Source organism: Cynocephalus volans, chromosome 17 (genome assembly GCF_027409185.1).
Source record: "Cynocephalus volans isolate mCynVol1 chromosome 17, mCynVol1.pri, whole genome shotgun sequence".
In the NCBI taxonomy this organism is placed as follows: Eukaryota; Metazoa; Chordata; class Mammalia; order Dermoptera; family Cynocephalidae; genus Cynocephalus; species Cynocephalus volans.
In genome coordinates, this window is record NC_084476.1 from 8246241 (window position 1) to 8264054 (window position 17814).

Sequence of the window (17814 nt, forward strand, 5' to 3'; positions counted from 1 at the left end):
TCAATAAATGTTAGTAGAATGCAAGGGCTGGGAAGCTCCTTAGAAACCACCTAGTTAATCTGATGTTCCCCATCTATTTTTGAAAACTTACATACCCTTTAAATAAATACAAAAATTTCTACTGCCTCAGTCAATATTCTAACTTCCGAAGGAAGTATGCCACTCCACCATGGTTGAGGAGCATTTGCAGAAAACAGAATACATCTTTTGGGATGCCTCCTCCAGCCAGAAACCCTGTAATTTGAATTACATAGTCATTTTTTAAATTTTCAAATTGTAAAATCATAACATGCCAGTGAAATATTTGTCTAATCTACCCTCATCCCCCACCCAAGTTTCATAATACTATGAGCTTGTGGGGGCTGGCCAGACAGCTCAGTTGGTTAGAGCACGGACATGTAACACTAAGGTCAAGGGTTCAGATCCCCTTACTGGCCAGCTGTGAAAAGAAAAAAAAGCTTCCTCCCTGCCCCCTCTCAGCCAAGAGTCACAGATTGGGCCCATCAGACCCTGTTACTATGTAGCCCTGAGAAGGCAGAAACTTGCCCAGCATCACACAGCAAAAAGAAGCACAGCATGGGCTTGAACTTGGTTCTCTTAGTTTCCAGTCCTGCTGTATTCTTACTGCCCAGTCTTTGGCTGGAAGTTCTACTTCCAGAGCCTCCCAGCCATACATGACCCACCTGAACCTCCTGGATTCAGAATGGGTGGCTGAACCCCGGGCCCTGCCTCCCTGGCTTAGGCCTGGCTGCCTTGGTCAGGGGTCTCAAGACCCCCTGTGGCTGCAGCCCTGGCATCCAGAATACAACAGTCCAGCCCTCTGTGCCCAGGCCTCAGTGCCCACTGCTCCTCAGGTGGCCGTGGGTGAGGAGTGGATCACAATGACCCTGAAGAGGCCCTGGTGGCAGCAGGGAGGGGCTGGCAGAGGGTTCGGGCAGGGTAGATGGGCTCTCCCAAGGACTAGCCCACCCATTGGGGGCTCTAAATTCACGGGACCTTCTCTGGCCCTGCACAGAAGCCCTGCCAGGGTGAGTGTGACACCACCCAGGAGCTGGATCGGAGCTGACAGTAACCTGGGAGTGGGGTTTGCTGGGGAGGAAGGAGGCTCCGAGACTCCCAGTGTCAGAGCTGGGGGTGGGACTGGGGCTCTGCCTCCCGAAGGGGGAATTTGTTTAAAGTGTGTCTTGGCCACCACCCCTGACCTACTGAGTCAGAGTCTGGGTTGGGAGTTGTGTGTGGGGGTGGAAGTCATCTGCATTTTCCACAAGCTCTCCCTCTCAGAGGGCTCCGAGGCACCACCAGGAGTGGAGACTGCTGGGGAGGGTCTCCTCCTTCGAGCCGGTACCCGGTTTCCTTCTTCCCGGCAGAACTCGAGCCGCGTTGTCGCCTCCAGCGCGCGAACGTTCCCACGCATGCGCAGCTCCCCCTCCCGGCGCGGTCCGGGCGCGCCCTCTAGAGGCACCGAGAGAAGGGAACTGGCTTGGCCGAGGTCACAAAGCTGGAAAGTGGCGGCACTGGGACTAAATCCGAAGGAATAGGAGTATTAGAAGCATGGCAGCCAGTCTCTGATGAGCATGTACCGTGTACCTGGCCCTATTCTGAGCGGTGGACGTGTCCTCGCTCATGTAAACGTCACAGCCACCCCCAAAGGTGGGCGCTCTCGCAGTCGCCCTTTTCCAGGTGAGGAACCCGAGGCTCGCGAGCCGCAGCCTTCGCCCCGCCCACGTCACACGTGAGGACGCGCCGGCAGGTGGCGCCCGAGGGGCTCCCCGGCCTTGGCGACCTCCGACGGAGAGCGCGGCGCCCTGTGGTGGCAGGAAGGCGGTACCGAGCCCGGGGTGGGCGTCGGGGGGCCCCCGCCGCGCCTGCCCGCCCTGCCCGCCCTGCCCACCGGGACCCAGCGGGCGGCGCGGAACCGCCAGGGGCTCCAGTCCCTGCGGCTGCCGCCCCTGTGCCAGCCCGACCCGCCCCGGGGGTCGGCGTCCCCGCGAGCCGTGCCTGGAAAGCGTGAGGACGGCAGGAGGGGCGCGGCCTGGGAGGCCCCGGACCCCGCGGGCGCCCTCCGGGGAGAGCTCCTGCACCGGCTCCGGGAGAGGAGCGCTGAGCCGCAGCCGCAGAGTGAGGCCCCGCCGGCCCGAGGGAGCGGGCAGGGGCGGCGCGGGGCAGCTTTCGGTAGGGGCTGGTCCCCGGGTCCCTGTCCTTCTCCACCCTGCTGCGCAGGAGGGTGCTGGTGTTCGTTGGGGACTCAGAGTCCGCAGAAGCACTCTTTGAGGGCTGGTCTACCGTCGCCCAAAGGCCATAGAACTAGAAGAGTCTAGGACTGTCCCTCAGGAAAGGCTCACAACTATTTCTGCCTCCTCCTGGCTCCCAGCCTCCGCAGCACAGCAACATCGAAGGGGTGTGTCAGAGCACTGCCAAGGTTCTCGTCAGTGTCCCCACTGCTCATTCCTCCCAGACCTGCCGTAAGTGTCAGTGATCTCAGTGGGGACAAGATTGCCACCGATGCTTCCAGAGTGAAGGACCCTGACCACTCATGCTATTTATCTTCAAGGGGACAGTCGTCATCCTTCCAGAATAGCCTTAAGAAGATTTTGCTCTGTCAGATACCTGCCCTGGGACTCCTGAAGGGTGATCACTCACGATTCACCACCACCAGGAAGGCCAACCAGTGAGTTATGGGAGGGACAGGGGTATGAAAATGGGGAGAACGGGCATTTCTTTCCTTTGTCTTTCACTCATGAATTTATCCATTTTCCACCTATCCATCCGTCCATCTACCCATCCATGTGTCCACCTGTTGCTTTGCCCCCCACAGATTTGTCACCCCATTTCCCCTGGGTGACGGAGATGCAAAGGATTACTCAAAGCCCATCTCTTCTGAGCAATGAGAGACCCCGAAGTGGTTAATCTCCCACTGGAACCCTCAAGCAAGAGGCATCCCTTCCTTGGGAAATTAACCCCAAATTGGGGTTCTCTTCCTGCATTTATTTTCCAGACCAGGAAGTTACAGGAAAACATAGGTGGGGTTATAGTTTAACAATATAGGCTGGTAACTTTCAGTGAAACAAGCCAGAGGACGTTCCAGTAAGGCAATTAAATGATCCACCAGCAAAAGCTTGATCTTAGCAAACATTCCTTCTTACAGTAGTTTCTCAGTATCTTTACATAACAATCAGTAACTAGTCTGTCCTTGAGCCAGCAATCTTGCTATGCCACAAATCTTTATCTTACACCAGAGACTTTATAGCCTGAGGAAAATTTCCAGTCCTCTACAAGGTCAATATTTGAAACTGCAAGGCTTTGGAAAACCAGGCCCTGTGAAGTACATTTGCTTTAAGAATCCTCTACATCCACCCATTAATCAGATCTGCTGCTGAAACATTCATAACCCATCTGTGAATCCACCCATTCATTGTTACATCGATCTATCCATGAATCAGATCTACCAACTCATTCACGATCATTCATTAGTTCATTTATGAACCCATCTATCTGTTAATTAGGTCTTCTACCAACACATTCATAATTCATCCATAAATCCATTCATATATTTATTCTCCCATTTACCCATCCATCCTTGCATACATCTTATCCATGAACCAGGTCTTCTACAACCTATTCATGAATCTCTCCATCTCTCCATCCATCCATCCATCCAGTCATCTATCTATCATGAACCCATGACTCCATCTATCCATCCAGCCATCTACCCACCCATCTGGCCAGTCATTCATCTGTTCACAAATTCTCACAATTCTGTCCATTCATCCAGGAATCCAATGATCAATCATCTACAAATCCTTCCATCTACTTGTAAATCCAGGACCCTATCCATCCCTAATCTAGGCGTGAAGCCATCCGCAAATCTATATAGTTATATGCATAATCATCCAGCCACCCATCCATCCATCTACCCATCCACCCACGATTCAGTCTTTCTGTTCAGACTCTGTCATTGATTCACCCTTCAGTTCATCCATCCATCAACCTACCCACCTAACTTTCCATCTTTTTACCCATCCCTCCATCATTCATCCATTTCTTCCTCTAACTTTTATGAGGTTTTACTATATGTCAAATATTGGGGCAAATAAAATAAGGGATGGAGGTAAGAGAAGAGCCTGGGCATTAGAGCTTACCCGAGCCCAGATGCCATAGCTCTAAAGGACGGAGAAAAGAAAGCAGAAAAAAATTCCTCCAGTTTAAACAGGCTTGAGCAGGATAAAGAATGAAGAGCACTTGTATTAGTCTGTTTTGAGTTGCTGTAACAGAATACCTGAGACTGGGTAATTTATGAAGAGTAGAGGTTTATTTGGCTTACGATTCTGGGACAACTGCATCTAGCATGGGCCTTAGGCTGCTTCTACTCATGGTGAAAAGGGGCAGGCAGCTGGCAGTGGATACAAGCAGATCACGTGGCAAAAGGAAGCAAGAGAGAGAGAGAAGGGAGGTGCCAGGGTCTTTTAAACAACCAGCTCTCTCAGGAACTAATAAAGTGAGAACTCACTCACTACCCCCACCCCCCAAGGAGAGCATTAATCCACTCATGAGGGATCTGTCCCCATGACTCAAACAGCTCCCAGCACTGCCATGTTGGGATCAGATTTCCACATAAGTTTTGGGGAGACAGCACGTCCAAACTCTATCAGCACTATCCATGAGTTTAAAGACCAGGGAGAGAAATACATGACATACATACCATTCCTCCTCATCCTGTACCCATGGCAGACGGTACTAATGGATCACAGCACATTTCTCCACTGAGCCTCAGTCCTTCCTGACACAGTACTCCAGGCAGACACTACTGATGGACCAGAGTAGGAACCAGAAATGAAACACATTTTTACTAGCCCAGGAACTTTAAACCAATCCAGCCAAATAAGCACACTACTTCTCACAAGATATAATTATTTAAAGTATGGAACTCATTATCTCAGGCAGCAGAGAGCTGGTGTTCATAAACAGACAACTGTTAAATGACTAGGTTCCAATGCCTGTGGCCAAGTACTGTCCAAGACACCTCCTGGCCACTTGGCTCTTCAGTGGGCTGATGAAAAGTGTTCCTTCTGCATCCACGCAGACATAAAGATGTGGTCAGATCAATGAAAGTGGATATATAAATATGTATGTACTTAAGGTCCAACACAGCATTTCTCAATTAGAGTCATGGGTGGATCAATCAGGCCCTCTTGCAGCCTTGCTCTTGAGGCTGAAATTAAAAACAATAAATGTAATAATTTTATCTGTTGCATATAAATGTAACAGATCCTCTCTATTGAGCACTAGCCTGTGCCAAGCCCCGTATCAGATGACTCACATATGTTATTTGATATTTACCAAACGTATATAAGGATGTTGTTATTGTGCCTATAACATACAATATATAATTTAAAGGAGAAAGTGCAAAATGGAGAGTCGAGAGCAGTCTGCCGAAGGTCACAGAGCTGGGACAGGGCATACTTGACATTGACGACTATAGTGAGAACAGCTCCCAGTGAGAGCTGTTTACTCTGGGCCCTGCAGACCCCGGGCTGGATGCTTTTGCATTCCATCTCATCTCTTCACTTCATGACCCTGTACAGTGAGCACAATGATGATCCCCATTTTACAGATAAAGAAACTGAGGCTCAAAAGAGTCAGGACTGAAACCCAGGACTGTTTGACTCCTGAGTCTGCGTTTTTGTTCTCTCTGCTAAATTGCTTGGTATATAAGAGTGGTGGCTCTGGAACCAGCACATGTTGTCTGTACCATTCACCAGCTGTGTGAGCTCGGGCAAGTCACAAAAGTCTCCACACCTCAGTTTCCTCAACTATAAAATGGGAATAATATTAACAGTGTTTCCTGGGGGGTTGTGTGGGTTTTGTGTGTGATGCATGTTACATGCTTGATCCACTGCCTTGCAGGTAGGAAGTGCTCAGTAGAGGCCGGATGCTGGGATTGGCGTGATGCCACGGCCTCGTCTTGCAGTTGAGACAAGGCCACTTGTTCAGGATCCCACAGCAAATCCCGGTCTGGTGGGCGTGTATTGTTGGGGTGGAGAGGGGGCCTCTGGCTCAGGCCCTGACCCCCCCCGCCTCTCACCTCTCTCAGCAGGCCCCCCAGTACGCAGGTCACCAAGGCCAAGGATGTGCTCACGCACAGCTCCTTGGGGGAAGGCTCAGGGCCCCGCAGGCGGTGTTGCCCTTTCCGAGTGCGGTTCGCTGATGAGTCCATGTGGGACACTTTGCTCCGCTACTGGGAGCGCAACTGTGCAGGTAAGCAGACAGGAGGGGCACGCAGGGGCTCCAGAAAGTGCCATCCTGGAGTGGGGAGGGCAGAGGCCGTGGCCCTGGGCCTCTGGAGTGAAGGGATGGCCTGTGAAGGCCGAGAGACCACTGACCCTGCAGAGGAAGCACCTGAACTGGTCTCTCTGGAGGATGTCAGGGAACTTCTAAGGCTAAGGAGGAAGTCCGAGGTCTGCAGAGGTGTCCAAAGGTGGACCATGCCAGGGGTCAGCTGAAGTGGTGGCCCAGGAAACAATGGCTACCCAGGCCTGGCCACCACTAAAGAACTTCTTGCTGCTAAGGGGTCCCCACACACTGTATCTGCCTGCTTTAGAACCAGCACCCACAGCCTCCCGAGCCCCCCACCCCACCCCACCCCCACCACACCCCCACCACACAGCCTACACAGGCTGGAGAAGGTCCAAAGCTACGGGAAGCATCTTCCTCCATATCCATGAAGGCAGCCCTGAGGGGCCTGGCTGAGAGGTATCCAGCAAGGTCGAGAAGAGGAAACCTCTCTCCTTGGGATGGCTGGCACCACCTGGTCCAGTAAGCAAGCTAAAAACCACCAGCCCCTGGATATAGGGTGGCCATTTTGCAGTTTCCAGCAAGTTTTCTGAAGTGGGTGTCAAGAGGCAGGCGGGAAGAGCATGTCCTTGCTCTGGTACAAATTTGACCCTGGTCCACCTTTCTCCAAGGGCCCAGGCTCTTCTCATCCCAGGATCCGGCAGCCCCCAGGGCCTCCAACAGTCAACCTCCTGCATCTATTTATTGAGCACCCACTAGGCACAGCTGCACCAAAGCCGAGCCGTGGGTGAAGCCCTACAAATCTAGGACCTTCCCCAGTTCAGGAAGGATCCCACCCATCCCCCTTAGAGTTACAGGAAGTTGGAGATAGAAGCTGTGATTTTGCTCGAACTTCTGGTTGTTTGATGTGGAAACCAAAGGCCAAAGAGCAGAATGGGCTTGTGCAGGTGACGCAAAAGCCAGGAATAGAAGCTGGAGTGCCCCTGAGCCACTCTTGGGAACGCAAGGAAGGACAAGCCCAGCAGAAACAATTTCATGCAAATGGCAGTTGGCTCACATGCAACACTGTTCCTTGTCAGCCACTGGTCACAAGGAGCTGTGGTCATGGCCCAGGGCACCAGGTTCCACAGGATACGTGGGGCTCAGCCTTCTGCTTCCCAGCCCTTCCATTCTGAGGCCACCCTGGGGAATTTGGGGTCCTTGATCAGCCCAAACAGCAGCCATTGGGCAAGAAAGGCTCCCAGCCCCGAGACACCCCTCCTTCACTCCCCGCAGTATTCTCAGCATCGTCTCTGGCCTGCCCAGTGCCGGAACGGGGGCCCATTTGGGGCTGGAGCAAGAGTGAGGATGCGTGTGTGTGTGAGGGGGCCACGGCTTGGGTAATAACGGCAGAAACAGTCACGCAAGATAGTTTTAAAACCCAAGGCTTCTCTGGAGACAGCCAGAAGGCGCTGGGGAGCCTGGAGTTGCCATGGAGACAGGGCTCTGCCCCTCCTTGCCTGCCAGAGGGAGGGGGGTGAGTGGGGACGCCAGTGCCCCCTTCCTGGGTAGGAGCTCATCACGCCCTCTCTCCTCCAGTCCAGCAGAACACCATTAAGAACAGGACGGTCACCCCGCCAACAGTGACAGAGCAGGTGTTCAGGAACATCGGGAGATGGCTGGACAGTTTGCCCAAAGACCTGTACCCCAGCAACAAGCAGGAGACCATGGCCGGCCCCTCAGACTGGGACTGTCCCAGCCTGTGAGGCTTCAGGGAATGGGACAGGACTCAGAGCATTGCCAGGGCTCCCCCTCCTTATCCTGCGGACCTTCCTGTCCAGCAGCGGGCGGGCTGCCAGCCATGGGTGGGTCAGGGATTCGGGGTCCACGAAGCTCACAGGCTCCTGTCTCCCCCAGGCCCACCCAGGAGTCACAGGGCCACCTTTCTGAGGATGCCTCCATGAATAGCAGCCTGCCCTTCATCCCTAGGGCCACCACTCAGAGGCGGTGGGGGCCCCTCAAAACCTTCCTGGACACCCACAATGTCCTGGAGCGGGTGGGCAAACTGCACAGCTCCTGGAGCCAGAAGCTGGTGAGCACCTGCTGGTAGCTGGTCACCTGGAGCAGCCCTGCCAGTGGGGGGGCTGGGGCTGGGGCTGACCCCTCCCCACATGCTCCGTTACTATGGCGCTTGCAGTGGCCAGGCCTGGTGTACCTGCGTCTCCCTCAAAGTGCAGCAGGCCAGGGTGTGGGCTCTCCAGCTGGGCTGCCTGGTTTAGACCCCAGCTCCACACTTGCAGGCTGTGGGGCCTTTCTGCACTTCAGCTTCCTCCTCTGTAAAATGGGGCTGACAGCAGCGCCTGCCCCTGGGGCCGCGGTGTAGAACCCGGGGAGCCCCAGCTCCTGCTCTGGCATCCCAGCAGCATCCAGCGGATCCTCCTCTCACTCTAGGAGTCCTTCCTGCCCAGCTTGATGCTGCAGCCGGTGCTGAAGCGAGGCCACCCGAAGGCGTACCAGCTCCTCCTGCCGTCCCTGACAACACAGCGTGCTCAGAAGTGACTGTCACTGCAGCCCTCACCCGACGGCGCACGCAGGCCCGGCAGTGACGACCACTCTCTCTTGCCCCACAGATAGATGCACATCCCAGGTGGCTGGGACCTGCCACTAGGTCTCACAGTACAAGCCTCTCCATGAACTGATGGCTGGTCTCATGTGTTCCTGGGCCTGGGGAGAAAGAGGATGGGATTACAGCTGGTATAAGGCTGAGGACAGGCAAGGCACCCTGAGGGTCCAGGGCTTGCTCCAAATGAGCTCTTCTTCAGGAAGGTGGGAGACCCTGCCACACTCTTCAAACCTTGGAGCAAGTCTCTGTTGACCTAGATCAGCCCACATGAGAAGCAGGGACTTGCCATGACCTGAGCCTGGGGGTGGAGAGCCGCTTCCCCGCCAGCCTCCGTCTTTGACTGGCTCACCTCCCACCATGGAGTGAGGGCATCCAGACTCCAGCCCAGGGAAAAGAGCCCTGTGTGTGGACGGATGTTAGTCTTCTGTGTTTCCAGGTTCAGACCATCTGGTCCCTGGAGGGCAAACATCTGGGTGGGCTGGAGCCAGACGGTTCTTTCTCTCCTAGTCTGGGGTTGGGGGCAATGTTTAAATCTGCATCAGGGGGTGGCAAAGATGACATGATGGGCACTGCCTGGAGCTTATCTGACTGCTGCACTGAGCAAGCACCCCCACTGTCACCCCCATAAGCCTGTCTGCCCCACTTGTGTTCCAGCCAGGGACAAACTTTGAGCCCCCTCCTCCTCCCTCCTTCTTGAAGCTGCTCTGTGCCCCCCTCCCTCTGCCACTGCCCAGGATCCAGGTCTTTACTGTCACCTCCTGGCCAGTGAGGAAACAGCCTGGGCATCCACAGTCAGGCACCCTGTTTAGTAGGAAAGGAATATGTCGCCAGAGGTGGGATTTGGGCTGGACAGTGCTGGGTGGGTGATCTTGGGGCCTGATGGGTGGTGGATAGGGAGGCGCCCGGGCTGCAGAAGAAAGGAGATAGATCTGGGCGCAATTTGAGTAAACCCTATGGGGGACGGGATGGGGGCAGTGCTGCAACCGCCCCTCCACAGGGTCCTGGAGTGGGATTTCCAATTCCTGCGATGTCCTCCTCTCCCCTGCATCTCCCTTTCACGCCCCGCCCCCCAACGCAGGCCTCCTATTTCCTGGAGAGCCCGTGGGTCTCAGAGGAGGCCTGATTCTACCGCACCTCCTCCCGGTGGCCTTGCGCAGCCCGCCTCGCCCTCCCTGAGCCTCAGTTTCCCCCGCAGGGCCGCGGCGGGCCCCCGCCCCGCCCCAGCTGCAGCGCCGCGCCGCGCCCACGCGGGGGCAGTGTTGGCCTGGCTTTGGCGCCGCCCGGCGCGGCCGAAACTTCTCCGCCTGTCGCCCGGGGCTGCAAACTTTTCCCCGCCCGCCCGCGCGCGCCGCCGGCCGCCGCGCCAGCCCCGCGGTCCCCCAGCTTCTCGCGCGTTGCCGTCGTCCCACCCCAAACTGCCGAGCTTGTCACAGCGCCGGCGGCACCGCGCGCCGCAGGTGGAGCGCGCGCCCCGCTCGCTCGGGGCGGGGGACAGTCCCCACGCCCCCAGGCCCTGTCCCCCCGCCCCCGCCTCCCTCCCATCCCCCGAGGCCGCATTCCCTCCTGCACAGACCGCAGACACGCAGTCTGTCCAGACGACGCGGAGCCTCACGTCCCGCCGCTGCCACACACACGCGGGCACACGGGGACGCGCAACCCCACACGGAGAGGCACCCACAGACACACACCCCACGGGCGCCCCCGAGGGACACACGCGATACGCAGGGACAACACGCTCCACAGACACACAGATGACATACCCAGGGACACAACACACCCCACAAAGACACCCCCACAGATGCCACGCACAGACACGCACTTCAAAACACACATCACACGCGCACAGGTTACACGCGCCACAGGCACACCGAGGGACACGTGCACACATGCAGACCCGCACCACACGCACCAGAAACACCGCACGCTCGCAGGCACCACAATACCTACCCTCCCACAGTTGAGGTGTCCCAGAGACCCAAGCCCACACCTTCCGGGGTCACCTGCTGACCCGGAGGCCACAGATGCCTCCCTGCTGGCCCCTTGTCTGTCCAGCAGCATGCCCCTCCTCGCCCCACTGCAAGCACAGCCTGAACTTGGGGTGACCAAGAAGGGGGCTGAGGAGGGACAGTGTGTAGCCATGAGGGGATGGACCCGTTTCCAACTGTTCCCAGGTCCTCACCCTCTCACCGTGCCCCAGCAGTGACCTCTGGGTCCTCTTCCCAGGGGTCCTAAAGGGCCCCTTTTCACTGGTAAATTTCCATTCAAGGCTGGCAGTGTTCAGCCCTCCCGGCTTCCAGGGAGCTTCATGGCCTTCATGGCCGGAAGGCAGGAAAAGCTCCTGCTTTCCTCAACCTTGGACCTATCTGAGGCACTGGGGGGGAAGCCAGGTGTACCCCATCTCAGCTCTGTGATGGCCTGTCTGTGCCTCTCACTCCGTGCAATCACAGCCCACCCCATCCCACCCCATCCCACCCCATCCCACCCCATCCCTGCCACTGGCCATGGCCAGGGTGGGGGCCAGTGGGAGCTGGGTCTAGTTGGGGGGGGAGGGGGAGGAAGGCAAATTTAGGAGAGGCAGGAAAATCACTGCTCCTTTCTCCAGAGTGTTCCCCACCCAACAGGCCTCTGTACTCCCTGCAGGGGTGGCTCCTTAACCCCCTTTGCAAATAAGGAAACTGAAGCCAGCAGAGGTTAGGGGTCTCGCCAGGCCGTGCTGGCCCTGACGAGCTAGAGCTGGGACTAGCCGCACACACAGGAGTTCTCCCGTAAGCCACTCTCACTGAGCCACTCGTTGTTGGGGAAACCAAGGCCCAGAGAAGTTCATCTCTTCTTAGGTTCGCACAGTGATTGTGTGTTGAAGTCAGGATTTACATTCAGCATGCACGAGGACATACCAACCTTCCTCTTCATGGGAGGAGCCCACATCTCCCGCTGAAGGCAGTGCTGTGGCAGCTCCCTCTTCCCAGTGCGAGTGCGGAGGGACTCTGGGGGACCCTTCCTGCAGCATCTGGGGCACCTTGGAGGCAGGGAGAACCAGGGAGAAAGGGATTTATTTGCAGGAGATGGAATGTGGGGAGGACACGGAGACGGGCAAGCAGAAGGGCAGGAGCAAAGGGCCTGTGGCAGCGGGAAGCTTCGAGGTTTCCTGGAGGGTGGCTGGAGCCACGACTCCAGGCAGGGGCCTGGTTGGACAGGAGGGGGCAGGGGGTGCCGCTGAAAGTGTGGAACCCGAGTGAAGCCAGCCCCACGCAGGACTCCAGGGACATGGCTGCCCCGTGGGCTTACTGCAGGTGGCTCACTCTTATGGACTGAAGGCTTGTGTCGCCCGACATCCACGTGTTGGGGCCTAATCCCAGTGTGAAGGTATAGGAAGGTAGGGCATTAGGAGGTGATTAGGTTATGGGGGTGGAGCCCTCCGGAATGGGATTTCCTTAAAAAAGAGACCCCAGAAAGCTAACCCACTTTCTTTCTGCCAAGTGGGGACACAGTGAGAAGTGGGAAGTCTGTGACCCAGAAGAGGGCCCTCATCAGAGCCTGACCCTCTGGCACCCTGATCTTGCACTTCCATTCTCCAGACTGCGAAGAATGAATTTCTGCTGTTTAGAAGCTGCCCAGTCTCTGGTAATTTGTTATAGAAACCCAAAGGGACTAAGACAAGCACCTGCGGTGGACCCCATGTGTGCTGGTCCCTGAGCACACCAGAATGACCAGCCCTGCGCTCAGGAGCCTACGATCCCGTGCGGATAGGGATTCAAATGGGCAATTCTAAGACACAGTGACAAGTGCCATGATGGAAAGCCTGGGGCTTTAGGAGCGTAGAGGAGGGACCCAACCCTCTGCAGGGCATGGGGTGGACACAGACACACACCCTTCTGACAGCAGGGAGGTGGGGCATGGTCAAGACTGGACAAACAAATGGGAAGGGAGGCGACTGCCACAGTCCCTGCAGCCAGGCTGGGGTTGCAATTCTGAGCATGGACAGGGGAGGCAAGGGGGAAAGCCAGTATTCCCCTAGCTGAGACAGACACAGACAGACACACCACGGGGCTGCCCACTGCCCGTTGCAGCTGCTCTGCCTTTACCTGTGCCTTTTATTCCAACCCCCCCACCCCCCACCATGTCCTCACTCTCCCCTCATTTCTTCCTTTATGGGCCCTCCTGTCATTCCCTCCCAAATATGCCTGAAGTGACAGATGGTCTGCACCTTCCAGGGGCTCCTGTTGGGGGCAGTCAAACCCGTCCATGGAGACATATGTGCCACCTCCTCCAGGCAGCTGCACAAGCCTCAACATTCCCCGATAAACAGCTCCTGGAAAGTGGGAGACAAGTAATGTTTGCTGTGCCATTTGGGCCCATTGGAGACAGCTTTGGGTACTAGGCAGAGTCCATCCCAGAAGCAGGGATTAAACTCACCAGGCTGAGCCAGGCTGAGCAAAGTCTCTGGAACTTTCCTGACCAGTGAGACTTGGAGCCCAAGAGCAGCAGCCAGGAGAAGCTTGTCTGCCCCCCTTCCATTATGGAGCCATGGGACCCTTAATGATTCACCCACCATGGTTTCCCTGGTTTATTGTCTGCACCTGGCAGCTGTGGGGGCTTCAATGATGCACCCAAACTCCCAGGGAGCCCCCTGCCTGGCTCTGGGCAGACTTCCAGGTCTCATGGCTGCAGAGCCTGGCAAACCCCAGAAGAATCTTCCTACAGGAAACTGCTGGCCCAGACAGTCTCCAGTCATCTCATGACCCCGACCCAAAGCATATTCTCCAGGGGAAGCCACCGCCCCAGGCTGGTCATGAGTAACTTTTAACAGTAATGCTGATTACGATGACCAAGGAATCCAGGAGAGCGAGATGGACCTGGAGCTGCCCTCACAGAGCTCAGAGTCTGGCTGTAATCACAGAGGAATGGGAACGAATGCCATCGAACAAGTCCTATGTGCCGGAACTGGTCTAAATGCTTCCACGCTTAGAGCTTGCTTACCCTCGAAGGAGGGCACAACTCCGGAACATAGACCCTGCAGATGAAGAAACTAGGCACAGAGTGGTCAAGTAACTTGACTACGGTCATGCAGCTGAGCTCCAGATAAGAAATTGTGGCAAGAGCTGTGACAAGGGAGGCAGAGGCAGCCATGGAGGGGAGCACAGAGCAGCTGCCCTTGCAAGGCTGCAGTCTCCTGCTCCAGGAAGCCGGTTGGGATTTCCTCCAGCCAAGAGCACAAGGCCCTTGAGGGCAGGGCTTGGCCAGTGTGTCCAGGCTGCCGGTCCTGGCAAACTCTGCCCACTCCTCGGTTCCATTCCTTCATGCCTTCACAGAAGGCATGTGTCAAGCATCTGCTGTGTAGAGGGCTCGGTGCTGGGCCCTGTGAAGGAGACGGACAGTTTCTGGCCTCAGGAAGCCTGTGTCTTGGTGGGGGGATACAGATGGGGCCGGCGGCACAGGCGTGTGACCCCCTACAACCACGCTGCTGTTGCCCTCTTGAAATTCATTGTACATTATGTCAAGGGGCCCTGCATTTCCACTTTACCCGGGCCTTGCAAATCGTCTAGCCACCCCAGACAAAGATACTAAACTGGGCAAATGCTGGCTGGAGCCACCTAGAGAGCTAGCAGGAGGGTCCCAGAGGGTTATTTTGGAAGAACTGGCCAGGCAGAGTGGCTCAGGGCTGGAGGGAGGCCAGTCGGGTGAGCAGGTCCCTGGAGATGAGAGCAAAGCGTGGGCTTTCTTCTGCTTGACCCCCGGGGCAGCTCTCTGGGAACTGGGCCAACATCAGGCAGAAGGTCAGCACCAGCTGAGCACCAAAAGGACTTTAAAACACCCCCCGTCCCCGTATTGACTAGAGAAGGCACGCAGCGGCACGGCAGTCAGAAGGCACAGGCCGGAATCCGAGAGGAGAGAGCCCCTCACGGCCGGCCCCCACCCGTCCCTGGTCCCTCCCACTGGATAACCCAGTTTCCTGGAGATATTCTAGAGATCTTGCCTTCCAGAGATATTCTGTGCACATGCAAGGAAGTACGCACACGCGTGGATTTTTATATTTGAGCATCGCATCTACATAAATTCTGTATTGTACACACTCTCTGCTCTTAGTTTCACTTCACAATCTAACTAGGAGATCATAAAAGGCTCTTTCAAGGTCGTTGAATTGTATAGATGGAGAAACTGGGGCCCAGAGTGTCACATGGCAAGTGTGGCCATTCCAGTTGCCCAGGCATAGAGCCTGGCCTTGGCACAGTGCAGTCCATGGTCCCCACCCCAGCGTGCGTGCCATATGCCCGGCCTCCCCCACAGCCTCTCTCCTGTCCTCACCACAAGGGCTGCCACGGAGGGAGGAAAGGAAGGACTGTGATGATCCCCTTTCCACATGGGGCCCAGAGAGATGCAGTCACTGTCCCGGGGCCACACAGCTGAAGCAGGACTGGAGCCCAAAGTGGCACTGCCTCCCAGAAGCAGCTTCAGCTTCCCTGGGGACACTGCCCCTCGCCACTTACTATCTCCCCAACGCCAGATGGGGAAGCCCCCGACTTCAGCAGCTGAGATTTGGGCAAAGGACTCTCCCAGCCTGACACAGCTACAGGATGGAGCTGGCAGGAGTCCCAGCTAGGCCCAGAGAGCGGGGCTGGGCCAGGTGGCCTGCTGGGGGTGGGGCAGGTGTGGGTGCCTGCTCCCCTAGTCCCCAGCTGCGCTGCCTGCCGAGGCTCCTGGAATGCCCCCCAACCCCCTGCCGGCCTGTCTGGCGCCAAGGAGGGCTGGCATCAGCTGGCTGAATGTGCCTAGGGCTGCGATGATTTGATTCAGCGTTTGGGTTCAAAGCTTTATTTTTATTGTGTTTTGTTTATCCAAAGCTTGCCTTTGTAATCTGTTCTTGAGCCTCCCATCTCGGAAGAAGGGAGCTGGTTTGGATACAACACATACAGTGTTATCTTAGCCTTAAAAATAATCCCCCTAGAGTTGGGGGCTGGTTTTCCCTGGACACGTGTGGCTCCCCATATGTGGGTGCCTATGGTGGGTCTGCAGGACAGCCCAACACCCACCTGCCCTGGCCAGCCCCCCTCAAAAGTGGTATGAAGATGGGATCTCCAAAGGGCTGGGGACTCTGTCAATGGTGGTGTGGGAGGCTCAACCTTTGCGGGTGTGAGGAGACTGTGCAGAAAGCAAAGGACCTTCTCTGTTCAGAAAAATTGTCCCTACACACAACACTTTGCAATCGATTTCAGGAGTGCTAGGATCTTCGAGGCCCATCCGTGGACCCCTCCTTCCAGTTTAGAGGCCATTCCTAAAGGAGTCCCACAGTCATCCTTTTGGGAGTAATTATCAGAGTAGCTAAAATTGAGCACTTACTCTATTTCAGGCACTGTCTGGGATTTCTCATTTACTTCTCACAATTGAGGCTCAGAGAGGTTGGGTCACTCGCCCAAGGTCACAAAGCTGGGAACAGGCTAAGCCATGATCCAAGCCCAGCCAGTCTGGCCCAGGTCTGCACTCGTAACCCAGCACACACACACACACACACACACACACACACACACATACACACACACACACATACACGCACGCGCACATACACACGCACGTGCACACACACACACACGCACACGCACGCACGCACACTGCACGGGCCTGGCCCCTGAGTAAACCTGTGGGTCAGGCCTCCAGTAAGCTCCCAGGGTTGGGTCCGGCGGCTGAGCTGGGTGACTGAGATCCAGTCCTTTGTGAGGATCAGGTGAGATCCACCTGGAGATCCCCTGGCACTGGGCCAGCAACGGGGGAGGGGCTGATATTACTGTGAGGGCAGTAACAGTGGGGACACCATCACCAGTGACTGCCACCAGCACAGACAGACGCCCTCCTCCCCCTCCCCACCCTCCACTTTCTTCTCCCCTCCCCTCCCGCCCCGCCCGCCTCCCACCCTTTCCTCCCTCCTCCCTCCCTCCTCCCTGCCCTCCCCCCATCCGCAGACAAGGCTGAGACTTGCTCACCTCGTAAGCAGTTGTCCACTCTATGGGAGAACCAGCCCAAGCCTGTAAACAGCACACTTCTGAGAAGTGCCAAACCACATGGTGGGGAGCCCTGGTTCTACCTGGGAGCCTCACGTTAGCCCCCAGGAGGTCGAGGGGCCATGTTGGCTGAGCCCACAGACCAGGCCGGCACCACCCAGCGTGGGGCCTCTTCCCGCTGCCCCCACGCCCCACTCCCCAATGCTGTGACGAAGAACGGCTTCCATGGGCCTTCCAGGATGGATTTCCAGCCTTTGTGGAGTAAGACCCTAATTCTATTTTCCAACAGCTTTCGGTGGTTTAATAAGAGTGAGGGTAAATCTAATTTGCAAATTCGCCCTTTTGATCTCCCTCCTTTTTCCTTAGTGTTCAACAGAGCAGGGTCTAGAACAAAACTAGAGACTGCTCCCTCCTGTCTCCTGCTCCCAGCCAGGATTCTCCTGACGTGTGAAGACCCGGGGTGCCCCTGAGCATGGCTACTGCAGGCTGGATTCCTGAGTGCCAGCCTTGACACCCCCACTTGTCCCCCCCTCCCTCCCCCAGCACTGATCTGGGCAGGCTAAGCCCCAGGGTCCTGCCCCGCCCCACCTATCCCCCCGGCTTCTCCCCCTCAAGCTCCCCTTTACTCTGCAGCAGGCCTCTGACTTCTCCTTTCCTCTCCTGAGCCAAACTCCTTCATGCCCCAGGGCCTTTGCACAAGCTTCTCTCTGCCTGGAATGATCTTCCCACCAGCTTCATTGACTCCTACATAACATCAGGTCTCAGATGTCACCTCCTCAAGGAAGCCCTCCCAAATAAAGCCAGGTCTCCATGGTTCTCCTGCGTTGTACTTACTATGATCAGAACTGAACAGTGGTAGCATTAGTCAGGCACAGACGACCACTCTGAGCAGACCCTGAGCTCCAAGAGTGCAGAGACTGAACAGGCCCC

The 17814-nt window shown here is 56.3% G+C and overlaps 1 protein-coding gene across 1 annotated transcript; it reads left to right on the forward strand.

Moving 5' to 3' along the window:
• Positions 1 to 1574: 1574 nt before the first annotated feature.
• Positions 1575 to 8829, forward strand: C17H9orf50 (chromosome 17 C9orf50 homolog). The gene is made up of 8 exons (XM_063081651.1): positions 1575 to 1680; positions 1738 to 2118; positions 2372 to 2462; positions 2552 to 2668; positions 6092 to 6255; positions 7870 to 8032; positions 8188 to 8326; positions 8722 to 8829. The coding sequence occupies exons 1-8, from the start codon at positions 1575 to 1577 to the stop codon at positions 8827 to 8829; spliced, it is 1269 nt and encodes a 422-aa protein (XP_062937721.1).
• Positions 8830 to 17814: the final 8985 nt, after the last annotated feature.

Excerpts from the sequence above, each read along its gene's own strand:
- C17H9orf50 (XM_063081651.1), top strand. The coding sequence starts at position 1,575 with ATGTACCGTGTACCTGGCCCTATTCTGAGCGGTGGACGTGTCCTCGCT. Across the intron at positions 2,463-2,551 it reads TCATTCCTCCCAGACCTGCC|GGGACAGTCGTCATCCTTCC; the intron begins GTAAGTGTCAGT and ends TTTATCTTCAAG. Across the intron at positions 6,256-7,869 it reads CTGGGAGCGCAACTGTGCAG|TCCAGCAGAACACCATTAAG; the intron begins GTAAGCAGACAG and ends TCTCTCCTCCAG.